The sequence below is a fragment of the Halichoeres trimaculatus genome, unplaced genomic scaffold, assembly GCF_033239565.1.
Source record: "Halichoeres trimaculatus isolate MK-OKI-2021-1 unplaced genomic scaffold, fHalTri1.1 fHalTri1_scaffold_15, whole genome shotgun sequence".
Lineage (NCBI taxonomy): Eukaryota > Metazoa > Chordata > Actinopteri > Labriformes > Labridae > Halichoeres > Halichoeres trimaculatus.
In genome coordinates, this window is record NW_027437193.1 from 6045804 (window position 1) to 6072742 (window position 26939).

Genomic DNA, 26939 nt, shown 5'->3' on the forward strand with positions numbered 1-26939 from the left:
AAAGCGGAAACATTTAATTTCATTCCATTACTGCTACATCGTGCCTGTTTGTTTATTTTACAGATGGTTGGGTCGCCCTTTTGAACTAATTAAGGAATGTGAATTCTGATGAGGGCAGAACAGAAATCCCTTTTTCCTCTGTGGATTTTAGCTTAAAAAGATTACTCAGTATTGAAAAAAGTAGCATGGTTACGTCCAACAGTAACTGGCATTGAGCTTGTCCTATTAAAAGTTTAAATACATCTTATCTCACCAACTCTCTGGGTGGTCTGATATGCACTGATAACTGAAAGCAGGAAATGCCTGTGAAAAGAAAAACAGATGCTTTTGCACCGATGGGAAAACATTTAGATCCACTTCTCCTGTTGTAAATATTGTTTTCTGATGGGTCTGTTTGTCTTTGCATCAGACTTGTTGTCAAACGAAGGCAGTAACCAGAGAGAAATGCTGTTTTTTTGTGTCTGAGATTACTGATAAGGAGGCCTCTACAGCCCTGTGGCAGGAGGAAACTTGTTTTGCTCAAAGTTAAATCTCCTGGAACAGACTAAATGCTCAGCCTTCTTTTAATCAAATGACATTTAAAGTATAATAATCATGTTTAATGTAGTTTAAATGAGTATTCAGTGCATTACAGGACGATTTACAGAATTTGTCATTCTCTTATCTAGTAGAGCCCACTTCTAAATTAAAAAAATGATCCGTCAAGAATCAACAGACTTCCTTTATAACGGATAAAAAGAATAAGATGAGCAAGAAAAGAAAAAAGCAGTTATGTATTCATACCCATGCTGTTTTTTTAACAAGGACTCAATCAGGTTGTTGTTGCTGTTTTTGAATGGGTGTGTATGTGGTTTCTGACGTTTCTGCAGCCAGCCCCTAGTGGATGCTTGATGAACTGCAGTTTTTAACACTTTTACTTAAGCTGCGTTTCCACCAAGCAGACGGGTCGGCTCGTCTTGGTACAGCACACATTTTGTGGCGTTTCCACTGACTTATCCCGGCACAGATCCCCAAATAACTGAGATGAGCCATCCCACTTTTTTGGACCCTGTCGTATTGGTGCCCGACTGAAACGATCCGCTCTCGAAAGGTGGAGCTACAACACTGCAGACCATTGATTGGTCAAAAGAATCGTCACTTACTCCGACAGCGGCTGCATTTCTCCTGGCGGCACACAGACTTCTCTGAAACTAAGCTTGGTTGCACTTTGTATCTAAGAGCTACATGCCAATCACAGAGAGGACAAAATGCTGCATGTCTTCCATCGTTGCTCTTTGTTTACTGTGTCGCGTTTTTCTTCTGTGTTGGATTTATTAGCGGGTTAAACTGTGTTGTGCTACTACAGCGTCACGCTATTGTTTTCGAGCTGCAGCTATCGGCGTCCAGGCCGCCTACCATGAGAGGGCACAGTCTGCTGTGGAGACGCAAACGGGATCAGGCTTAACTGTACCAAACCGTGCCAAACCGCACTGAACCAAACCGGACTGCTTGGTGGAAAAGCAGCTTTAGGCTTCACATTTTTAAGATTGTTTGCGTGAAACTCAAACTGTGCCAAGGGGCAATACAGAACAATCTGTTTTTCATTTGTATTTAAAAGCAGTTTATGTCCAACTCATCAACTTAAACTTTTCTGTGTTTTCTCCATTTCTGACACAATTTATCAGCAATCAGTTTCTTAGAGCCTTAGCTAGTCATATCCCTACAGACCAGGTTTTATTTTCCTCCTGAAGACCAGAAAAAAAAGCCTGGGCTGTAAGTTGGTGATGGAGTAATAACCAAAGAAGAACACTAAAAATTTGTTTTCTTTTATTTCTAACAAACTGCACAATCATCTTAAATCAAAACTGAGAAGTACAACATGACCACTAGATGGAACCAGTCATTTTCTGAAGAATTGTGGTATTTCTGCACAAGTGACAGAACAGAGATCAGCTGATTGAGTAAGCACTGAGCTTACTCTTTCTTCCACTTCTACTCTACAACATGTAATCCTCAGCACTTTGAACTCCAAATAAAAGCCCCCATCATGGCATAGTTGGAATAAAAGAGGATATGAACTAAGTTTGGTGAAAACATGTTGTTTAATCTATCGATCTGCTGGCACAGAATGTGTTTGCTGACCCGGGCAGGAATGTCCCTGGAGATGTTTCAATCAGTCAACAACATGATGAAATGATTCACTGTTTTTAATCCTACGTGTCTTCTACCCCCTCCTCTTAACCCACATATCAGTGAGCTTTAAAAGACGTGTGTCTGTGTCAAACTCTTCAGACTGTCAGTCATGGACAGGACTATGCTGCTGCTCGTGTGTTTGCTCATCTCAACCTTGACTTCTGCTGATGCAGCCGCTCTGGGGTCGGCTGGTCATCAAGGGCCAGCTGCGGTAAGAAGATCCTGGTTCTCCTGGGTTCTTTTTTTTTTTTAAATAGCTTTGTTTTCTGTTGACTTGATTGAAAAAAAAACACATTGTACAGTTTGTCTGCTCTGTAGAAACTCCACATAGCAGTCTGTACACAAATAAAGACTAGCTCCTTAAAAACGCCTATTAAGAAGAAAACAAAAGGTTCAGATATGTTTCCAAGAGACAGAGCTGAAATAAACTGAATTCCTCCTGTTTCTGTCACAGGCCCAATATATGTCACACTGCTCGAGGATGCCAGGTGCATGTAGACTCTTCGGCAAGGTAAGTTCAGCCATCTAAAAGCTACAGAATACACTCACTGGTCACTTTATTAGGTAGACCTTGCTAGTATCGGATAGACCCCCTTTTGCCTTCAGAGCTGCTTTAATCCTTGGTGGCGTAGATTCAACAAGGTCCTGGAAACATTCCTCAGAGAGTTTGGTCCATATTGACATGATAGCATCACACAGTTGCTGCAGATTTGTCGGCTGAACATCCATGATGAGAATCTCCCGTTCCACCATATCCCAAAGGTGCTCTATTGGATTGAGATCTGGGGACTGTGGAGGACATTTGAGTACAGGGAACTCATTGTCATGTTGAAGAAAGCAGTCTGAGATGATTCCAGCTTTATGACATGGAGCGTTATCCTGCTGGAAGTAGCCATCAGAAGATGGGTACACTGTGCTCATAAAGGGCTGGACATGATCAGCAACAATACTCAGGTAGGCTGTGGACTTTAAACCATGCTCAGTTGGTACTAAGGGGCCCAAAGTGAGCCAAGAAAATATCCCCCACACCATTACACCAGCAGCAGCAGCCTGAACCGTTGATACAAGGCAGGATGGATCCATGCTTTCATGTTGTTGACACCAAATTCTGACCCTACCATCTGAATGTGGATCAGAAATCCAGACTCATCAGACCAGGCAACGTTTCTCCAATCTTCTATTGTCCAGTTTTGGTGTTGCTGTGTGAATTGTAGCCTCAGTTTCCTGTTCTTAGCTGACAGGAGGGTCACCCGGTGTGGTCTTCTGCTGCTGTAGCCCATCTGCCTCAAGGTTGGACGTGTTGTGTGTTCAGAGATGCTCTTCTGCAGACCTCGGTTGTAACCAGTGGTTATTTGAGTTACTGTTGCCTTTCTATCAGCTCCAACCAGTCTGTCCATTCTCCTCTGACCTCTGGCATCAACAAGGCATTTTGTCCCACAGAACTGCTGCTCACTGGATATTTTCTCTTTTTGGGACCATTCTCTGTAAACCCTAGAGATGGTTGTTGGTTAAAATCCCAGTAGATCAGCAGTTTCTGAAATACTCAGACCAACAGCCATGTCATGTTCAAAGTCCCTTAAATCATCTTTCTTCCCCATTCTGATGCTCCGTTTGAACTGCAGCAGATCGTCTTGACCATGTCTACATGCCTAAATGCATTGAGTTGCTGCCATGTGATTGGCTGATTAGAAATTTGCGTTGACGAGCAGTTGGACAGGTGTGCCTGAAGGCAAAGTGGCCAGTGAGTGTATCTGGAGTTTACTTTATGAGGAGACTGAAAGAAGAGTAACATGTGTTTGCTCTTTTACAGGAACAGCCTGTTCTACCCAGTCCCACGGAGGTAAAGTGAACACTTAAAAAAACAAACGCAACTAACAAATGATGCTGCACTTAGTGCTTTGATACTGACCTGATAAGCAACTTGTTTCCATACTCCCTCTTTTCTCATCCTAGACTCCCGTCAAAACAGACCTGGAGAAGTTCCTCACTGATTCAACCAAAGTGAGGTTAGTATTTACACCTTTTGAAATACAATCAAAAACATGTCATGGAGTGTTTTCTTTTCTTAAACTTCTTGCTTCCAGTTCTTCAGTTCACTGATGTGTCTCTCTTTTCAGAATCAGAGTCCCAGATCTATTAGTCTCTCCTGAAGGCCGGGAAACTTTTAATGATTATTAATTCTTTAATTAAGCTCTTAGCTACTCCCAGGTAGCCATGAAATAACTCGTATCTCATCATGTAGATTTCTGCTGCTGTGTTACAACTGTTTTATGGTGGTTGTTTTTTAATTGAATGAACTTGTGTCAAAACGTTGTATTTCGAGTTATTGTTGTCTGTTAGCGATAAAGAGAAAATGTGTATAATGTCCTGTAAACACATTATGGGAAAACAAACGTGGTTTAACCTTAAAATGTGAAATAAACAATTGAGTAAAATCTGAGTTAAAGCTCCTGTGACATACTTATTGTTCATCGTAAATTTGGCGCCCCCTGTGTACAAACTGAATATCTTTGCTAATTTTTATACACATGCTGAAGTTGAGTTTCCTTAAAAAACAAAACAAAAAAACTTCACATGGTCTTTTGATGGTAAAATGTAACAGAAGATAATATTTGAAGAGAGGGCTGTCACGATATAAGAATTTTACAGCACAATTTTCTCAATAACAACAGTATCATGATATAAATGGATCACGATATAGATATAAATCATGACGGAGCAGGGATGGCCTAGTGGTTTGGTCTTTTGTTGTTTAAAGATAAAGACAGGCGGTGGCCTCGCCTGAGAGAAACTGCTCACAATAATACCACCTACTAATCAACAGCAGAGTATTTTTTCAAAAATTATCAGAAACTTCTAACAGCTCAAAAAAATTACAGAATCTTAACCTTGTAAACACCATGAAACTCATGACACAAACACAAACAGTCATGGGGATGACCACTCACCTGACAGTTAACCACACCCTCCTCCTCCAGAAGGAGTCCTGATTTATCCAAATGTGAAGAAATTCTGGCAACAACTATGTGATTGTATTTCTAAAACATCAGTAATTTTTTTGTTTAACTGTGTAAAAATGTGTGGTTTGGGCTCTTTTTAAGTAACATACTGAGGAAAAACAGTTCTTTACAAATCTTCTCATTATTAAATAAAAATATGTTCATAAATGTAAATTCTCGAGGGGAAAAAAAAACAAACTTGGTGTTATTTTATTAATTTTTTTACAGAGTATTCAAAAAAGACAAATCATTTCAGCAGCTTTTATTTTATACTTTTTTTTAAATTTATCATCCCCCAGCACTTGTTTAGATGTTGAAAATGTACGTTGTTGCCTTACTCTCACTTAAATGGTGGTTCTATACTCTATCAATAAAGAAAATAATAATAATAATAATAATAATAATAATAATAATAATAATAATAATAATAATAATAATAATAATAATAATAATTATTATTATTATTATTATTATTATTATTATTATTATTATTATTATTATTATTATTATTATTATGCAAAGTAAAAAAAAAAAGTAAAATAACATCCTGTATTAAATGTGAGGTTTTGGTTAATGTGTGTTTGAAAGTAATGTAAGCCTGACAGGTGAGGGCAGCGCTGTGTGATGTGAAGGGGTGACCAACAGGAAATGCTTCGTAGACCAGGCTGTCATAATTCAATTCGGCCTTTGCAGTCTATGTAGGCTACAAAGACCGGGTCTTCCGAAAGGCTACAGCCCCTGAATTGAGACACAGCCATGAAGACAAGACCCTTCACTTTCATTATCCTATAGCAATCATAGTTATATAAAGAAAGCATAATAAACTGAATGCAGGAAATGTTTTTCTAATGCAATAAGAAGGTTTTGAAATTTTCTTTTTGTTTGAAATTATTATCTAAATTTGGAGATTATCTTCTTTGTTATGCAAAGCGTGCTCTTTCACCAGCAGGGGGCATCCAGCTGTTAACTTACACATAAACAAACCCTAAAGCTGCATTTTAACTATCTGACCGAGCAGCACTTCAAGTGTCATTAAAACTGTCAACAGAGGTTCTTCCAGTGGTTTCACTTTGCTCTCAGGTTATTCACCTGGGTGTGGATGTGAACCGTTTTACACAAACATGTCTGTGCATGTTACAGCAAAAGAAATACTTCAGTATTGTTGGTAATGGAAGGTTTCAGCTGCAGGGATTTTAATGTATAAATTGAACAAGTCTCTTTATGGATGTTCTTGGCATAAAACTTCTGTAAAGTCAATATTTGTGTTTTTTTGTTTATCTTTTTGCTCTGATGCTGAAATGTTGTGGTCTTGGTGTAAACATGTCTGAGTTTGTTTAGGTTAAAAATATTCAGACAATAAAGTCCTCTAGCTGATGGATGTGCTCTGACTCAGTCTGAGGGTCTCCTCCCCTCTCTCTTCCTCTCCTGTTCTCTGTGTCCTCTCTACCAGAAGTGTGATTACAATGTGTGTGTAAGTATGTGTGTGTGTGTGTGTGTGTGTGTGAGGGAGCAGCTACAAAAGTCAGTCTCCTTAAATCCATGAACCCAGACTCTCTGACTGCTGAGGAGGAGCACTAACTGAAGGTAAGGATCTTGGAGCTTGTTTCTTTACTGTGTTGAATCTGATTGTTTCAGACATAAGTCTCCATGTACTGTTATTTTACAGAATGTGTGTGAACATCAGTGGGTATCTTTAGATGTAGGAGCACATCGGAGTTTGCCAGAGTAACTTATATCTGCAGGTATTTTAGTCTTTTGGGTGAAAAGTGTGTATTTTAAGATTTTTACTCTTAGTTTAGGCTGAAAAGTAAAAGAAATGTAGAAATATACTGCAAGCAACATGAAGTTACCAAGCAGGGATGTCATAATTTTTTTCTTCAAAAGGGCTAAATTTGATTTTGTGAAATTGACCAAACATTATTTTCTAACCATGGTCATTATCAAAGACTGATGAAATCAAAGCTCACCTGTCCCTCAGGTGTCTCTTGATACCAGATGATAAGTGGTCAGTTTTTCTGCACTGTAATGTGCTGTAAACGTCAGCAAACTCTCTTTTCTGACCAATGAAAATCTCCATTAGGGGGCGATATGAGGGAAATATGTCGGGATGTTTTATGGCAGCATCAGGATCTGGATTGAGAAGAATCATTTCTAACCCTGAATATTTCTATTTTATGCACCAACTTTTGCCCTTTCTGCATCATTTCACAGCTTTAATCTCATCCTGTGTCCCTGTGAAAGCAGCCCAGCTCGTCTGTGAGCTGCAGCCTCTGACACTTAATCTGTAAGGAATATTATTCAACTGGACTTTATCTTGGGTGTGTTGGCTAGTGCAGTTGGAAAATCCCAGGAGCTGATAGTTAATAAGATTCGCTCTTTCCAAAGCTGCCCTTTGCACTTGAACTACAAACAGAGAGGAGTGGTTCAGGCCAGGACACGATGACGTCCACGTGTTGACATGAGGAGTAAACAAAGATGTTATCAAGCTGAAGTGAAGAGTTGAAACAGCTGCTTTCAGAGCGCAGAAATGTTATAAGAATATCAAATACAGTTGGTTTTAAAGTCAATACACCTGACTGTCATTCCTTCTCTATCACTTCTGGCATTTAAGACACTCAGCCAATCAACAGCAAGAACACAGAGACAGGACTGAGACGATGAAGTAAACTGAAACACACCGTTAAAGCTTTTATAATTCATCAACTGAAAGAAATGCCTCATTTTTTCATTAAATCAATCTGCCTTTTCCTCTTCCTTAATGTATAAAAATACTTCTGATGACTCATCTTGAGTTACAAGAATTAGACATCAAAAATGTGACTTCTGGCCATGACATTACCACACCCGGTTAATCACTTCCTGATTGACTTCTGCTTCTGCTCTGCTTCTCTGATACTTTAAGACAAATCAGCGTCTCTTAGAGCCCCTGATGGTTTCTGCAACGTGATGCTGATAATCTCATATTGTTGTCACCTATCCCACCACAGCTACAGGCATTCAAAACTACAATGTGAAAACAGTAAGCTGCTTTTTAAAGTCATATAGAAGCTGAAACGCTCTGAAACACAGAACTGTCTCTTCTCAGTTTCACTCTTTGGCGTCAGTGGACCAAGACTTTTTGACAGCTGCATGTGCTTTTCCCGTCCACTACAAATTACAGTTTCTCTTTGAGATTCAGAATGGCATCACAGGACGCTAACTTGTCTGATTTTGCTGAAGAGAAATGTAAAAGTAATGTGAATGCACAAGCCTCAACAGGGCTGGAAAATGAAAAAAAAAATCAGAGTAAAAACTCAAAGAACTTGGACGTGGCTGGGATTTTCCTCTGGTTTGTTTTATCGGTTGGAGAAATTTAAAACCTCATACCAAAGAAATACCAAAACCAGACAGGGAGCAGCAGCACTTATCCTTTTCTCGTAAGTGGCAACCTCCGTTTAAAACTTAGGAGGTGGGAGTGCTAATTGTTGAATTGTAGTTCATCAAACGTCCACTAGAGGCTGGCTGCAGAAATACCAGAAACCCCATACTTACCCATTCAAAAGTTGTATGTTTTAGATACATTAATAAGCATATTAACAGAATATAGGGAGGGGTTACAACTGGTTATTAAACTTAGTTTTGTCCATATAAGGGCATGGCTGATTTGCCATTGGCTGCTTGGAAAGAGACTAAAGGCCTTTTTACATCGTCCTAAAGGCGGGTACACACTACAGGATAATCGGGCTTATTTTTGTCTGATCTCCCCTTTATGAACAAAGCCAGCAAAGGCCCAATTGTTTGATGTCTGCAAATGACATCGAGTGTGATTTCCATGTGGTATGGAGTGTCTTAAGTAGGATTTAGTCCTGCCTCTGATTGAGAGATCGTAGATAATGAACATGTTTATCTTTTGCAACTAAAAATCCTGTAGTGTGTGGGGCGCTCCAAGAGGAGCTGAGCAGGTACAGCGTGTAATGTCACGTGCCAAAGCCAATTAAGATGCAAGCTGACTCAGCTGACTGACCAAAGAGGAAGTCAGAAATCCATCTGTAACCATAGACTGTATAAAACATGGACGTAGCCTCCACAAAGTCATCCGTCTGTTCCTGAAACCATGAAATGAAGCCAATCAGTGGACGCAGCCACATTCGCTATGGCGCTGGCTGTGAATTTTTCTTCAAGTGGCTACAGGCCACCCAGCGGTCAGGTGACCTCTGATTGAAAAATCAAACTATCCTAACAACTTCTAAACCACAGAGCCAGAAAAAAATTCACTTACCGTACAGTGTGTGCCCATAGTGAAATCAGCTTTTTAGACCCAAACCATTTTTTTTAACCAGGCTGTGAATGTGTTTTTTAATGCCATCAAAGTCAGTTTTTATGGCTAGGTGTGTACGTGACTTCCGGTCTTTCTGCAGCCAGCCTCAAGTGGATTCTCGACTGACAGTGACTTTTAGCACTTCCGCTTAGGCTTCATTTTCACTAACCAGATGTTGCCCCTTGTCTGTAATACTTGTGATGACTCTACTTCCCTCCATCTCGCATTGTTATTCATACAGCCCATATCCTACATGACTTTTTCCATGATTGTTTTTTTTCCCTGAAATTTTAGAGGCCAAAAACAACCATCATTGCTTTTCCCATTTGTCTGTAATGTTTGTTTACACTGAAGTCAGATTTTACAACATGAGATTTGGAATATTGAGCGTGAAGACACTGAAGCTCTGCTGAAGAATTGATCAGTGTGTGCTGTCCTCCGGAGTGCACACCACACACTTTAAGATCAGAGGAGATAAATCTTATGCAATCTGTCTTCTGTTATTGTCAAGTGTGTGCTTTCCAAAAGTGTGAAGGTTTGAAGAATCCTATAATGTGTGCCAAGCAAGAGACGATAGGCTTCAAAACTCTATATCAGAAACAGATGAGTGATGTCATAGAGACAATGAAAATGAAGAAGGCTCAGTTTGCATATGACAAGGAGGAATCTTTGTATTTTCTTTACCTTATTTCTCCATATCTGCGGAGGCAGTGAGTCCTCTTCCGCATAGTTCATCATGTTCCCGTAACAGGTTTGTATAGAAGCCCAGGACAAACAAACAAGTCTTAGGCATGTTTTCGCAGGTTCATCTTCACCTACAGAGAGAGGAGTAACGAGAGAAATTATCTTATAGATCCTTCAACCTACAATTGTCTCTGTTTTTATAAACCTGCTCATAAGAAAATGGACAAAACAAAAATACATTTTATGAAATGTAAACACTTTTCACTTAACAAACATAAAATAGAGTGAGTTATCTTACCTCAAACTCTCTGCTTACTCCAAATGTCTTCTCTCACAGCATGGATCCGTCCGAGGAGTCCGACTACTACTACCACGAAAACATAAGCTTCAACTTCAGCTATGATGACTACCCCGCCCTCTGTAAGAAGGAGGACGTCCGCTCCTTCGCTGCCGTCTTCCTCCCCATCATGTACACCGTGTGCCTCGTGGTCGGACTGGCAGGGAACGCGTTAGTCGTGGCCGTCTACGCGTACCACAAACGCCTCAAGACCATGACAGACGCCTTCCTGACGCACTTGGCCGTGGCCGACCTGCTGCTGCTCTTCACGCTGCCTTTCTGGGCTGCTGACGCGGCGAGAGGCTGGGAGCTCGGGGAGGGGGTGTGTAAGATTGTTTCAGCCTGCTACACGGTTAACTTCACCTGCTGCATGCTGCTGCTGGCCTGCATCAGCCTGGATCGCTACTTAGCGTTAGCTAGAGCGCAGGGAAGAGAGCAAAGAGGGCTGCTGGGGAGGTTCACCAGGAGACACTGCTGCAAGGTGTGTCTGCTGGTTTGGGCGACGGCTTTCTTGCTCGGTCTTCCTGATCTGATTCTCTCAGAAGTACGATGGATGTCCAACAGGAGCGTGTGTATGGCTGTCTACCCGCCATCGATGGCGAGAGGCGGGAAAGCTGTGCTGGAGATGTTAGAGGTGTTGCTGGGGTTCCTGCTTCCTCTCATCATCATGGTGGTGTGCTACTGCAGCGTGGGCTGGACGCTAAAGAGCCTCCCTGTTGAGAGTAGAGGCAAAAAGTGGAAAGCTCTGCGTGTTCTCCTGATTGTCGTCGGAGTTTTCGTGGTCACCCAGCTGCCGTACAACGTGCTGAAGGTGTACCGAGCAATGGACTCAGCTTATGTCTTAGTGACACACTGTGAGACCAGTAAAGTGTTGGATCAGGCGGCACAGGTGACCGAGAGCTTAGCGCTCACTCACTGCTGCCTCAACCCCATCCTCTACGCCTTCATGGGGTCGTCCTTCAAGCAGCACATGATGAAAGTGGCGAAGAAATTTGGGGAGAGGAGGAGGAGGAGGAGAAGGGAGAACCCTGCAGTGGAAGAAGGAGTGGAGATGTCATTTAATTCCCACAGTGCATCCCAAGAGACAAACACATTCTCCATTTGAGTCACACAGAGCGCTCCACAGCGACAGCTGCGTTATAAACCACAGGACTGCAGCATCTGTGGAAGCCATGAACTTGTAAATATTTATCACTTAGTCAAACACAGACGCTTTTTGTTTCCTTTCCCTGACAATTCAAAGTTATGTCATTAATAAACTTGTCTTTGCTTCAAACAAAAAATAAAATTTCTCTTTCTATCTGATGAGTAATAAATGAACATTTGAATTTCTTTGTTTGTTTCAGTGTTTCCGCTAATAAGTGGGTTTATCCACAGCTTGAGATTAAACACATGGAGAGCGGATTGTTATGTTAATTAGAATCTTGAATGTGCAGTTCCTTAAGTGTCCACTTGAGGCCAGCAGCAAAAACTCTGCACCACCCAGTGAAAAAGGCTGATGTTTACATCAAAAAGCTTGGTTTCAAAAAAGATTATCTGGTCTAACAATTCAAAACAACCTATTTCCATTATGGCAAACACTGACAATAGGCTTTGGGATTAATCTGTTGTCATTACAGAGACAAGATCCATGTTTTATAGAGTCTATGGCTGAGACAAAAACTGCTGTTTGATCAAAAACTCCTTTACATGATTTAAATCTCAAGGAAAATCCCAGTTTTTCTCACTCTGGTGTTAAAGAAAACTGTTGTTTCAGCCTCCATCTGAAATGTTTTTTTTGGCTACTCTCTCTTTAAGACTCCCCACTCCACAGACCCCCTTCCCTCTGATTGGCTAGCTGTCTGGAGGACTGAGTTATGGGTAAAGCTTTTTTTTGGTAGTTTGCAGACAGATTTGGGGATGTCTACAACATACCTGCATTTTGTTGATACTTTTAATCCATGTTAAAAATATGGGGGCGCAGACTACCCCCTCTTTAAGTGACTTTAGCTTATTGCTCTCAGAGGTTTAACTTGGGAATTCTATTAAACACATACTAGCTATGGCTATGATATCCTAAAACGTGTCTTGGCATGCCAAAATCAGATAATGTAATTGCAGGAAAGCAGATCATAGCGTGTCATTCAACAATAATGTCAAACTTTAACCAAAACTTGATGAATTCAAAAAAGTTGAAAAGCATTCAAATTCCCAACAGGCTGAGGGACAGCTCCACTCTCATTTTGCTGCATTTTAACACCCAGATGCTTCTCTTGCACATTTAAATCAGAAAGTAAAGGCAAAGTGCAGAATCTCTGCTCTACCCCTGTCTCAAAGTGTGGGTGGGGTTGTTTTTTCTTGAGTCTGTATTGATTTGTGGAAAATTTTATTCACACTGCCCTCTAAATTGTTGTTTTTGGTTTTACATGGGAAGGAAACTTTCTGAGAAACATTTAACCCTTTCATCTTCCCACACAGAGCAAAGAGGGTAACTGAACTTTATCCTCTATGTGAAACTTTATGAGGAAAAACAGATATTACAGACTGAAAGAGTAAATGAGGAGCAGCTCTGTCCTTTTTACTTCCAGCTCATCTTTGCTGAGGTAAATACTGGGCATCCACTAGATGTGAGACATGTGCAGAGATTATAAACCAGATGTGCTACACATGCCTGTGTACTGAGTGAAGAGGACACTTTGTTTTCCTCCAAAAAATTCTCCAATTAAAGGCAACAATAAAACCAGAACTTGGTCTCAGTGTGGTGTTAATTCCAGAGTTTGATCCCATTTAGCGTCAGCTTACATATTTCTCACTTTCACAGGAAAAGCCACAGTTTTGTTGTTTATAAATTCCCCGAGACAAATTTACTGAGAATATTCAACACACTTTACATTCAAGCACACAGAAGAGTTTGTATGTTTCTATGTGAAACAAGTTTTCATGAAGTGATGTTGAAAACTGAAGCTTCTCAGCAGCATTTATCATACTTGATCATTACAGCTGTTTTTCTTTAAAGCTGAAGAAAGAACTTTGTATACATTATTTAAATGAGCATATGCTGCTAGGCTGGGACAGTTTAACAGAGTCACATGCATTGAAATACATCACTTTACATTTGTACATCCCCCTGGAGAAACATTTTAAAACCTGCTGGTGATATATTTTTTTTTATAAATTAGTGTTTTTAAAAACACAATAAACTGAAGGTTACAGTGAGCTGATCTAGAATTGTTCCTGATAACAGGATTTTTTTCAGACATTTACCTGAAGACACAAAAAACAACCTGTGCCGATAATTTATACTTTTAATGTGTAAAATCGGAGGCCCCAGAACGGTGCCTTGGGGAACACCATGTCCCTTTTATTTACTCAAAAGTGCAAATACTGATGGACATAAGTAGTTTTAAGCCTACAAACAGGATTTAAAGAGGTGAAGCACCGGCCACAGCAGTCCACACTACTATCTAAGCCCTTTAATGATGCATGTCAGTGGCACGCTAGAGATGTTTTATTGCAAGACCAAGTGTGAAACTGTGTGAAATTGAGTGAACATGTTAACGAACGAGTTAGCTGAATGGTTCACTAGGGTACTTTTAATTGCTTATTATTAAGAGTGTTTTGTATGACTGTGTTGTGTTATGGATCTGAATTGATTAGAAAAGTGCTGACTCATCAACATCATGGTTTCTGGGGAGAATGTGTGTGTGTGTGTGTGTGTGTGTGTGTGTGTGTGTGTGTGTGTGTGTGTGTGTGTGTGTGTGTGTGTGGGGGGGGGGCAGTGGTGTGCACAGACTTTTTGATGGTCAGGGGCAAAAAGAGAAAAAAGGCACAAACAGCACAATCTCGCCACTGAAGGGGGAAGTTGTATTTTGTCAACCAGGAGGGCACTTCAGTGTGTTTTTCAACAACTGGGTAGTGAAGGGGGTGACCCCCTCTTGCCCCCACTGTGCACACCACTGGGTGGCTGAAGGGGTAGGACATCACATTTAGCACAACTTCTGACATTACTTTAAAAAGATGAAACTGTCTTTTGTTGTTCCTGGAGGTTTTGTAGTCTGTCAGCAGAACCAAACTTAAACCCTGGGTCCTTTTTTATATTAGACACAAACTCATCACTGTAAAGTTAGATGTTTTTTTTTAAGAGTGCTGCAATTTGTTACATTATTTCTCAGACAAATTATCTGAATAACAATTATTCAGAAAGTTCTAGTTGATAGTGAAACAGAAATACAGTTTCATTTTGACTTTTTGTTGTTTACGTGTACCCCAGCTGGTAGGAATAAAGTGCTTCTGCAGGTCAGACTCTGACACACGCGCCTCCTCGTGTGGAAACTATCAGACTAATTTTTTCCATCTGTCATCCGTGCAAGGCATTTCAGTCAGCTGAAGAGTAAAAGGTCTGTAAACTTGGAGATCAAAGTGTTATAAACAGTGCAGTTAACCAATCCTCTGTTAATAAAAAGTGTTGCTGTTAAAAGTGGGCAATGAAGTGTGGTGCATGTTTAAGTCTTTCACAGTTTTTCACCTTCTGTCACTCTTTTTTAATGTAATAATTTTTCAGAAAAACAGTTTTTAATGAAAAATATTTTCAAGAATTTTTATATAAACAAAGTGAATTAACAAAATACAAAAAAAACAACTTTATAAATACACAAACAGGCACTTGAGGCTCTTGGCATTGGACAATTTAGATCAGAAATATGGCAAATAGAAATTTTTAAACTGCAACATAAGGCAGTCAACCAGCATCAGTTTAACACACTGGAAACCAAAAAATGATTATTTCTTAAATTAAGTTAAAAAAACATTTCAGTTTAACTGTTATAAGGTATAAACCTAATAAAACAAAAGGTCAAGAGAACAAAGATGGCAGTGCCACAATAATTTAGAAAAGAAAACGTCCTTGCATTTCATAGCAAGATAAGAATAAAAAATGTTAACTCAATATAAATTTTAAATACAATCCTTTTTATGATATAAAATATAACTATGAATAGTTAAGTTTACACACACTGAACTGTCCATATAAAAAGTAACTGACTGTATGGACCTGTATTAAAGTTAACATGAACTAAAGCACAGCTGAGAATGATGCAGATGAGGTCTCAGGCTTTCTGTGGGTTGTTCAAGGCACAAATCTACGAGCAAACGAAACAGCAGAAGATGTTTGAGGAGAGATTTTTTGTCTTAACTCTCTGGAATACTGTGAATATTTACTCAGATGATGATAAAGAAAAAAAACTTGACTGCACCAATGTCTCTGTCATCTTATTTCAGGCACATTGTTCCACACTGGATGCGAAAAAATCCAGCACAGAGAAATGAAGTTTTCTAGCAATTGTAACAAAAATGGGGTAGGTATTTGTTTGAAGCACCACAATAATGTGTTAGTGTGTGGCTGAGGTACTGTGTGACATCAGTAATCCAGGATCTGCACGTCAAAAAGGTCGCACACTCCCTCGTTGTCGTCCAGGTTGAAGCTGTAGTACATACCTGTGCAGGGAGACAGGAACAATGATGAAATAAAAAAAATTAAGTTACATTCTGGGTCTTTTTGTATCTTTAAAGGGATGGTAGAGGACAGTGAATTGAGTAGTGTTGAGTGACAAACAGGCCCCAGGTTAAATTTGAACACTGGCCAATCTCTCAAGGACCTAGAGAGCAAGGCCATCTGCGCCACAAAAAGGTCCATTTCTATATTACAGAGAAACTCATCACTGCAAAGTTTGATACTTTTTTTTACAGTGCAGTAATTTCTTTACCTGCAGTTTCTTTCTTTTCTCAGACAAAAATGCACAAATTATCTGAATAACAAATATTCAGAAGGTCTTAGTTGATAATGAAACTAAAATACAGTGTCATTTTGACTTTTTGTTGTTTACGTGTACCCCAGCTGGTACGAATGAAGTGCTTCTGTAGGTCAGACTCTGACACACGCGCCTCCTCGTGTGGAAACTATCAGACTAATTTTCTCCATCTGTTTTCTGTGCAAAGCATTTCAGTCAGCTGAAGAGGAAAAGGTCTGTAAACTTGGAGATCAAAGTGTTATAAACAGTGCAGTTAGCCAGTCTCCTGTTTGGTTTAAAGTGATACTCCGGGATAGAACAAGTTGGGTCCTATCACAAGGTTTAGGGCAGAAATTACCCCTACAGCAGTGTTTTTGTGCAGCAGAAGCCCAGAGCGCTCGCACCAAACACCCCCTCCCTGCTCCTCTGCACTCAGACGGGGCCATATTTTCCTTGACCAAAAACACAAATAAACGGACTCCCACCGAAAAAATCTGATATCGGTCTGCATTCATGCTTTATTTAGAGAATTTTCAGCACGATACTTTCACACAAAAACATCGCTAAATAAGGCTCTAGTTCTCATCGTGGCGTAAAACGGTGCTACCTCCGCTGCAGAGCCACAGCTGGCTACAAGACGCTCGCTGCTTAGTGTATCAGTCCGCGCGCGCGGCGTGCCAGATATAAACAAATATAAACAAACGCAGGTAGTCTGCCAGGACGAAGAGACACGATGAGAACTAGAGCCTTATTTAGCGATGTTCTTGTGTGAAAGTAACGCGCTGAAAATTCTCTAAATAAAGCGTGAATGCAGACCGATATCAGATTTTTTCGGTGGGAGTCCGTTTATTTGTGTTTTTGGTCAAGTAAAATATGGCCCCGTCTGAGTGCAGAGGAAACCGGCTGATGAGCAGGGAGGGGGTGTTTGGTGCGAGCGACCTGGGCTTCTGCTGCACAAAAACACTGCTGTAGGGGTAATTTCTGCCCTAAACCTTGTGATAGGACCCAACTTGTTCCATCCCGGAGTATCACTTTAAACCGAACAGGAGACTGGCTAACTGCACTGTTTATAACAGTTTGATCTCCAAGTTAACAGACCTTTTCCTCTTCACACTTTGCCAATACACAATCTCACAGAGCTGTCAGTACACCCATTGAAAATCTCTTTCCATACTTGCCAAGTATTTTAATTTAAAGATGACTGTGAAAGAGATACTTACCATCAGTAGACATAAACTCGTCAATAAGGTCAACAGCTTCTAGAAGAAAGTGATCAGAATCAGAATCTCTAGGAATTTGATTTCAGTTAACCACACTCTCTCTGTACAATTATTATAAACACAAATTAAATATTACAAAAATAGAAGAAAAAAAAAAAAATACTGAAAAGGATTTCAAGAACTGTGCGATTTGCAAAAGAAAAAAATAAAACATGATTGTGCAAAATAGAAACGGACAGGTTGTAGCTGTACATGAAGTATATGTATGATTGTTTATAGCAGGGTTAGCTGTTCATCAGTGTGACGGCCTGGGGAAGGAAACATCACCATCTATCTGTCATTCCTCTTACCCTCTTTGTCGTCCTTCATGTGATCCACAGAAGCATTCAGCTTCAGCAGGCTGCTCACTTCCAGCACTGACTGGAAATCTGGATCCACCAGGTCCATCTGCTGCTGCTCCAGTAGAGCTTCTGACTGGCTGTGACACTCTGCAGGGAGCATGAGAGGGCAGGGAGAGCACTCAGGATCACAGTGAAAAATCAGTCTATAAGGAAATAAAACTGCAGCGTTAACAGACACAAAATACATCAACACCTTGAGTCATACTCAAAGGTCCGCTGTCAAAAGTTTACAGGCAGCTTATGGAAATCTGCAGCTCTGCTGTGATGAATAGTAGATATTAAGCAGCAAAACTTTAAAGCACACTTGTCATTTCTAGTCAGAGTGGGTGGGTTAGATTTGCCTTTGCATCAAAACAACAACCTCTAAGGATTCTTGTACTGCAACATAGACTGTAAGTTATACAGCTTATCAATATTATGAGGAATTCTGAATGGAAAAATTAAATCCTGAAAAGCCACTCATCTAAAAAGTTAAGGAAACAGAAAAGGGATGCGTAAAAATCAAACCCAAATTGTTGGTTTTAGAAATGAAATATTAAACTTGACTGTATCAAAAAACCTAAACGACACACAAACTCTCACAAGACCATCGATGAAGACTCAGTCATTTCCCTGCTGTCAGCAAGTGTTAGGCGGAAGAGCTGCTGCAACAATCTTACACAGCACAGCAAGCAAAAGTGATACTACTGACCATTAAAAACAAGACTGAGATGTTTCACAATCCATTTTTCCATCACCTCAGAGATAAAAGACACAATTTTATCTTCAAGGAGGTGCAAACAAAGTCTATACAACTTTCAAACAGAGCCCTCAGTCTCATTAAATCTTTCCCATGAAGTCTCCTTGTACAGTGGGGGCATGATTTTATAAGATTAACAAAACTTTGGGGCTTTGTTTGTCTACACTCTTATCAGGAAGTGGAGGATTAGATTGCTAGAAATCTAATTTCATTCCTGAAATAATAAAGTTGTTACCAGAGGCTGGTTAGCTTGGCTTAGCTCTAACGCGCCAGGAAATCAGTATATTCTGTTCACGGCTGATTTAATTCCTCATTTTTCATCTGCCTGGGTTTCCCACGGACAGTTTTGTGTGCGCTGACACGCCAACTTAAAGTGACTCATCCTTTTCTTTTAACCAGATCTGGGTAAGGAAGCAGTGTGTTTGCTAAGAATACTGAATGACTCTCACGAGAAAATACAGAAATCAATGTCACACAGGTTTCCACGTGTCTTGGTGATACAGGGTATCAAGTGACTCTGTGAGATTTTCGAGGCTTTTCTAAAATAAAAAGGAGAGCCAAATAATGACTCTGTGTGAAGCTGTTCTGTTAACGCCTTTCCTTCAACCAAAAGCACAAAAACACGTTGATAGATCCATAAAGTATTGTATCCTATGTTTGATTGAAGATAAACTCACTTTTAGTTTGTATTTTTTGAAAAAAGACATTTTTTATCTGGTTCAGGCAGCCACTGATTTGTGGTTTCTTTCCACAGAGCTGTAAAATTCAACTCTAGTCACTTTAAACTTGTACAAAAAGAGTTCAGTGAGTCAGACCAACACGGGGCCTTTGTTTCGCTGCAGTAACATTTTAATCACACACTGATCTTCGATGTGAGCAGGGGACTCTGAAACTTTTTCTAAATGCCGGTAAAGAGTGTCATTGCTTGTTCAGATGCTCGACAGCAAACTTTTCGAGGAAATGGTCAATCAAAACCTCAGGATTTTTGCACAACTGCATTTTTTTTTTTCACCACTTCTGGTCTAATGTCCTGGTTTCCCATTCTGGGTTACAGGTTCATACTGGTGAGAAAGAGAATTCTGAAAACTATTATTTCTGGAAGTAGTCTGTTTGTGTAGCAGGAACGTTGTGGTCTCCATTTCTCTGTCTCTGCTCTCATCTCAGCGAAGCTCCCAGTGTGTCGAGCCAAAATCAGAGTGGACTCTCAACCCTCAATATACAAACCAAAAGTAATGAATGTCGAGTACAAGGGGAAGTGACTGCCTCTGGGTCAGTGGGTGGAGGATGTCGTTTCAGCAGGATTAAGTTTAGACTTTGAAAAAGAAAAATGAAACCTTTTGAAAGGCTTTGCGAGATCAGGGTTACTGAAGGGCTGTGACTCAGGTCCAGGCAACAGTTTACTAAACATGTGGAGAGTCTTATGTGTGGTCTGTTTTCAACTATTAAAACCAACCAATGTGTTCAGTCTATATATATATTCTATGTTTCTGATATCAAAGTATTACTCTCCTCTGGTCGAAAAATATTTTTATGCACAAAGAAATGAGTTTTTGCTTTCTGACTACAGAACTCATGGTAAAGTTTATACCTGATGTACAATCTCTAGAGTAGAGATAGACCAATATGAATTTTTTTTAACCGATGTTTGAAGACAATATTAATTTGCAGTCAAAGTGCAAATATTGGTGTCAAAATTTTGAACAATACAAACTCCAACACTTAACTTCATTCAAAAACATTTAAGCATAAGTTTATTAAACAGCTCCCAGGCTCAGTAGCATGTTTTATAAAGTTCAATGAAAATGTGAAAAAAAAAAAGATAAAGTTTTCTACGGTAAATAAAGTTTTCCAAAATTTCAATGTAACTGCAATTAATGTAATAGCTGCACTGCTGATTGGCTGTTACCCAAGCCATGGCTCTGCTTGTAACCAATGAGATGGTACTGTGGGTGGGACAGTGCTGGGGACTGAGTAGTGACTTCATCAGAGCCTCAACAACACAGTTTTGAATTTGTTTCTCATCGGCTGTTGGATTAAAAAAAGGCCGATATGCCTTAAAATGCCAAATATCGGCCCTGGTAATCAGCCGGGCCGATAATCGGTCTATCCCTACTCTGGAGTCTCTAGCTGGGGTCTGTATGGATTATTTTCAGCCTACACTTTCTACTAAGGTGAGCTAGGGATGCACTGATCCAGCTTTTCTGGTCCCAATACTGATACCTGGGCTTTGGGTATCGGCCGATATCGATCCCAATCTGATACCAGTGTTAAATAATAAGCTGCATGCTCTGCTGTGGGATAAGACTGTTAATGCTTTGAGTAAAAGACAAAAACAAGTACATATGGAATTACTGAAGTTAATATCTATTTAAACTAGAAGTGTTTAAATGTTTAACTGAAGTTTGGTTGAAAACATGCTTCAGAATTTACAGAAATGGCTATTTGATTGTAAAATTTTACACATTGTAGACTAAATCATAGTTTAGCCTTAGTGTCAAGTTTGGACCGAACCTTTCCCACCGATACCTGATCAAGCTTTAGGGGCTGGATTGGCGCCGATACCTAATACCAGGATTGTTTTGATGCATCCCTAAGGTCAGCAGTCCAACTCTGAACCCCCCAAGGAGTTTAAAGTAAGATCAGGGCTGTTAAAGTTATATAAACACATTTCAAATCAAAAGCCAGTGAGGAAAAGTTGAATAAGTCTTAAGTCAGCTACAGTTTGCTCTCAAGAATGTTAGACTTTTGCACACTGACTCTCCCCAACATAGTTGTTCTTTAGCCTATTACTCCCTTTTGTTCTCTAAATATGAAGCATTACTCTAGAGAGTTGAAGTCTGTTTCCATTTTCTCTTTAACTGCTTGTTGATGAGAATAAGTGAGATCATATGAGATCTAATGAGGTGGAAACACAGCTTAAATTACATCAATCTTTACATTTTGGACTGTGTGCAAATTTGAAAATAAAGAGGTGAATATTTGCGTGTGTGATCCAGATGACTTTCTATCACTGTGGGTCTTAAACTGATAAAAATCTGATCCTTGCATCAGTCAAGTACGGTGTAAGTAATGCAGAGTAACGTCCTTACCCATCTGTACATCAGGAGGGCTGGATGAAGGTGTAAGCACTGCATCCTGTTCCGACAGCACCACCTGGTGGTCAGAGCAGAGCGAGTCCTGGCTGCAGTGTGAGGAGGATGAGTACTGGGAGGTGGAGAGAGGAAACCTCTGCAGGCTGGCGGGGGTGCTGGGTGGAGTGGGCATCGGACAGATGTCGTCGGTTGGTGGGACGGAGAAAACCACAGGTACGGTTGAGTCCAGATCCTTGTTAATGAGCATGACCTGGATGGGGGCCGAGTGGCTGCGGAGGTTCACCTGGTACTTCTTCTGACCACTGTGGCCCTGAGGAAGAGCAGAGAGGAGACAAGGTTATTATCTTTATATCAGCTGGTTATCAGTATCTTTAGATGCTACAGTGAATGAAGAGCTGATAGAAAGAAATCAAACAACACTGCACGTGTCCCAAGTTTCTATCTAAAATTTAGCATTACAATGAAAAGCTCTGAAACTTAGACTCTAGATGTTGAACACAGTGAGGCACTTTACACCTCAGGAGCTCATTATTTCACACGGGAGTTGTTGGAAACCAAAAAATAAAAGGTTTAAAGATGGGTTCTTCTTGGTTGTTCCAAAGTCAAGGCTTAAACCAAAGAAGACAATGCTTTTTTGACAGGAAGTTGAAATTTTACCAACTGCTTTTATGTAATTTGGTCATCTAACTGTCTTCAGATATTGGCTTTTACTCCCACTCCTATTCTTTTACCATGTTATTACTTTTAACATTTTAATTTAACCTAATATTTTTACTCTCTTCTACATTTTTTTGTTACTTGTTTTATCTTATTGTTCTTTTCATAATTACCACCAGATTCACAAAAAAAAATTGTCTTTGGTTTTTTGTCTTTTATTTATCAAACCTTTTTAACTTGTTTCAAATGTATTTAATTCTTTATTTCTTTTTTTAAGTGCAAAGTGCTTTGAAACCAATGTTTCTAAGGCAGTTAGTCTAATATTTATTAGACTAACTATTATTATCATTAAGCAGTGAGTTTGCCATCAACAAGAAGCTGTCACTGTGTTTGTATTTCGCATGTTTATTCTGCCCTCTAGTGGCTGTGCTTTGTCTTTCTTCCTAGGAGAAGAGTCTAGATATGTTTCTGAATGAAGAGCTAAAAGACAACACGATAAGAACTGACCTTCCTAAATCATGTGAAGCAGGATTCATTTTGAGCTGAGGTTAGAGTCATTTTGAGGATTATTCTTCTTATTGTTACGAGGCTACAAAATAGGGCTGAACGATTTTGAAAAATAATCTAATAGCGATTGTTTCAGACCAATATTGCAATTGCAATTCAGCAGGCACTTTTTTTGGAGGGGACGTTCGTCTTCTGCATTGTTCACTAAACACAAGATATAAATCATTCTGTAGTATTACAAACACGACAAAGGATACCGTCAACATATAACTAATTCTTGCTTGCACTTTTTAATTGAAAAAAGAAAAAGGAACTTTGTAAAATTTTACTGACCTCCAGTTGTTGGTAAAGGTAACAAACTACACAGAATAAACTGAAAAAGGGGTATGGCTGTGCCGGCCAGAATAATTCTACTGTATGTTTTTCTTTAGCTCATTTTTTTTTTTTTGCCAGAAAAACCTGCATAATGTCTTTTCAGGTTTTAAGGAAGCCTGAGTACAAGTTACCATACTCCCTACAGGTCTGTGTACAGGAAACTTTTATTTTTTTTAATTGCAGCTTTTGTGATTTGAAAATTGCAGTCTATTACATTGCGATGCTGGTTTTGTTATTGTTATTGTTCAGCCCTACTACAAAAGGTTTTTCCATCAGTTTAGATAAACGTTATGAGCTCAGAGACCTCTAATGATAAAGCAAGTGAAGCAACCTCAGTGTTATAATTGTCATTATTGTCAGAAATGCTCTCTCAGACAGTTAGTAGATAAACAAACATATCCTGACTAGTAACCTGTAAAATCTGACCCACCATCTCCGGCAGTGGCACCTCCAGCTGAGTCCCGGCAGGAGCCACCACAGCGAGGAGAGTATCTCCAGTGAAGGCGTTGCAGATGTCCTCATGCGTCACATATTTATAAGTGGAAGAGTGTTAAGGAAACAGCTGGAGAGCTTACTCTGTGGGGGTGAAATGGAAACAATAAAGTGGACAAACAAGTCGGCGAGTATTGTGAACGTCAGGATTAGCGTTTCTGTGATTTCACAATGAAGACTGACAATGGCAATTATATCTATAATCCTCTGGATATAGAGTTTCTGTTTCACGGATTGAAAAGAGGAATCAAGAGGGATATCTTTTCCACCTTGGACTAAATGGATGAGGATCCCAGAGGACGAGCATTACAAACTAGAGACAGAATAAAAGATAATTCACATTGAGAGATATTTTTTTCTGTAAAGACATCGAACTTTTTTAATCACTACATATGTGATTTTAATTCCTCCATGTGATGTCTTGATAAAAAGGATATGTGCTGGTGATGGAGTCACTGTGGAGGTGTTTGATATTCTCCTCCAGCCTCGCTTTCTGGTTGTCCAGCTCCTTCTCCTGGGCCTCCAGCTCAGAGATTTGAGCCTTCAAAACCTTCACCTGCTCCAGCACCTCGTGAGTTTGACTGCTGGAGTTTTCTCCTCTGGATTCAGAAAATGGTGACATGAAAGGAGAAAGCACAAAATTCTCTCATCTCCCACGTTAAAACTTCAAAGTTGAAATTTTTATAATTATGTCAGAGGAAGAAAACATTTCACTGAGTCTGAGAAATAAATTCAAAGTAATAAATTCAAACCTCCACTGGATTATGTTCTTGTTTTTCTTCTCAATCAACCCCACTCCTTCCAGCACATTGGTGATGTCGTAGATCCTCCTCTTCTGCTTCACTGCCAAACTGTCAGCAGCCTGTTAATTCAGACAAACACTTCCACTCAGTGACAGCTCAATATGAAGCACAGCTGATAAGATTCTTCATTTCTAACAGAGAACTTTGAGTTCCTGTCTACGTCTTGAGGTGGCCAAACAAAGAGACTCAAATAAGCCTTACAAATGAGGGATTTGGTAAATTAAGCTGCACAAACAGAAAATTAAGCCTGTTGGCAGGAGAGGACAGTTATACAATGGCAGAGGAGGAAGGAGGAGGGGGGAGAAGGGTGTTAGGAGCCCGCTGTGTAAACATTACCCAGCTTTGGCGCGTAAGAAGAGAGGGAAAAGTGCTTATCAGGGAGGGAAAAAAAAAAGAGCATTAGTGGGAGATATTTCAGGTAGGTCTGGAAAAGTAACTTTGGGTTGCCTGTAGATGCTTAAACAAGGAATATTCCCACTTTAAAAATTAACAAGGAGGTTTGTTCATTCATTTATCTTTTCAAAAAGCTAAATTTAGTGTTTTCTTAGGTTTGGAAGTGGCTGTTCAAGGAATTGAATAGAAGATTTTCAAAAACAAAACTGCAACTAACATATCAACATCTCAGATATCCGTCTCACATAAAATCAGAAAATCCTGGGAAAAAAACTGTAAGATACTGAGAGTGTGATTGTAAGAAACAAACAAAAAAAGATCTTCCTGACATTAAAAAGATGGCTTTTTACTGCTTAAGAAACATTTATTAGATTTCTAGGTCCTGGAATCTGACATCCCAGGAAGTGACAGAAAGAGTTGATGGGAAAGAAAAAAGTGCTCTCCATTGAAAAGTAAATTAATACATAATCTTTGGACAAATCCCCTCTTTCCTCTCCACTTTTTGCATTAAATCTTTGTTTTACTTTCTTTTGAGATCAAAAAAGACTGTTAAACACTGTAGTTCCAATTTAAGTGGGAGAATTAACCAGAAGGATCAGAAAAAAACCACATTTGTGTCAACACATACAGTATGTAGTACAATGTGTAGTACAGTATGTTGTGGTTTCCCATTTGACCTCTGGGGATCTCTCCTGTCATTTAAAGAGGTTTCAAGGGACTACGTTTTTCAATAACCTCTAGTTTAATTAGTGCTAATTTCACCTTAATTACTTCCAAAGGGACTCGTTGATACAGTCAATCATACCTGTGTGAAAGAGGTCACATGAATCGTTATTGTCTTTTAGGTCTACTTTACATAAATACTGTAAATGGCAAATGCTGTGACACACAATATGAGAAACCTTGCATCACTTTGAAAGCATAATAAGCTTATTTAAACAATAATTGTGAAGCAAAATGAACATCTGTCAACCCATACAACCCATTTGCCAAGTGACGGTTTTTAAAGAGACCCAGGGGGGTAATGGCGGCGAGCTAATCCACCTGTTAAGAAAATCAATGCACCTGACTGGCACCCTGACAGCCCTTTGTTCACTTTCTAGGAGAAAACCGGTCAGTGTTAACCCCCAAAGACCGACCCCACACAGAGCAAAACGGAGCCAGCCGTCGTGTTTCCACTGACCACTTTTAAATCAAGGACGCCGTCCTTCGCTTCTTGAAGCAGGCTAACGAACTTCATCGTCAGGAGCCCCAAACTTTTCTCATGGCGACTCGGTGTCGAGCGAACAGTCTCCGTCGTCTCGAATTCCATCTTCTTTCAATGAAAGAGAGTCGAACTTCTTTTACAATAGCTGCCTAAATCTAACCAGAAATATGATTTTTCTGTACTTTTACATATCGTCCGCGCGAAAGTTCCACAGCTGCGGTACCTGAAGGCTTTTTAAACCAACGGACGTTACGTTACGTTAGGGGACAGTTGCCACGGCAACACTTGCCCAGCTCGTGCCCCCTCTGTCAACGACGCCCCTCCCCAACCCTAAACCAAGCCCGCCCCCAATCTACAACCGGAACCGTTAAGAAAAAAAAATACATTTATTAACAAAATTAAGTGAAATAAAATCAGTTATTAGAAATTAAAATATATTGGAAAAATAACAGAAACTTTGTTTTTTAATAATAGTATAAACAGTGGTGCAAAATTATTCGAATTGTGTTTTTAAATCCGAGTTTATACCATTAAGTCGGTTATTGACAATCCAGATGTTAATAGTTATGCTTCCACTCACTTTATTTCCTGTTTTTCCCAGAAATTACACACTGTATTTCAAAACATGGATCACAAAGCTTTAGTCGCATCACTGATTTAACTTCAATTCAAAAAACAGTGGAAAGAAGTCACACATCTAATTGTTTAAACATTTTGAACCTTGCTAACTGATTGTTAGTATCTGAAATTTGCTTTGAGTTTACCTAGTTATCAAATTATGATTGCTTATTACGAAATC

General features: G+C 39.7%; 3 protein-coding genes across 4 annotated transcripts in view; 2 read left to right on the forward strand and 1 right to left on the reverse strand.

Annotated features, from left to right (window-relative positions):
* The window catches only part of LOC141803941 (apolipoprotein D-like), a 337954-nt gene that overhangs the window by 111833 nt on the left and 199182 nt on the right, over positions 1–26939 (forward strand). The window lies entirely within an intron of this gene.
* Positions 6639–11717, forward strand: ackr4a (atypical chemokine receptor 4a). Its single transcript, XM_074689195.1, has 2 exons — positions 6639–6755; positions 10490–11717. The coding sequence occupies exon 2, from the start codon at positions 10491–10493 to the stop codon at positions 11592–11594; it is 1104 nt and encodes a 367-aa protein (XP_074545296.1). The 5' UTR covers positions 6639–6755; position 10490; the 3' UTR covers positions 11595–11717.
* Positions 14759–26457, reverse strand: e2f5 (E2F transcription factor 5). Of its 2 annotated transcripts, none has more exons than XM_074688900.1 (8): positions 26117–26457; positions 24490–24599; positions 24175–24336; positions 23676–23784; positions 21704–22016; positions 17825–17962; positions 17475–17510; positions 14759–15961 (listed from the first exon to the last, which is right to left on the reverse strand). In XM_074688900.1, exons 1-8 carry the CDS (start codon positions 26243–26245, stop codon positions 15885–15887), a joined length of 1074 nt encoding a protein of 357 aa, XP_074545001.1. In that variant the 5' UTR covers positions 26246–26457; the 3' UTR covers positions 14759–15884. The 2 variants fall into 2 exon arrangements, with proteins under 2 accessions (XP_074545001.1, XP_074545000.1); XM_074688899.1 differs by having other exon boundaries at positions 15098–15961; positions 17475–17513; positions 26117–26454.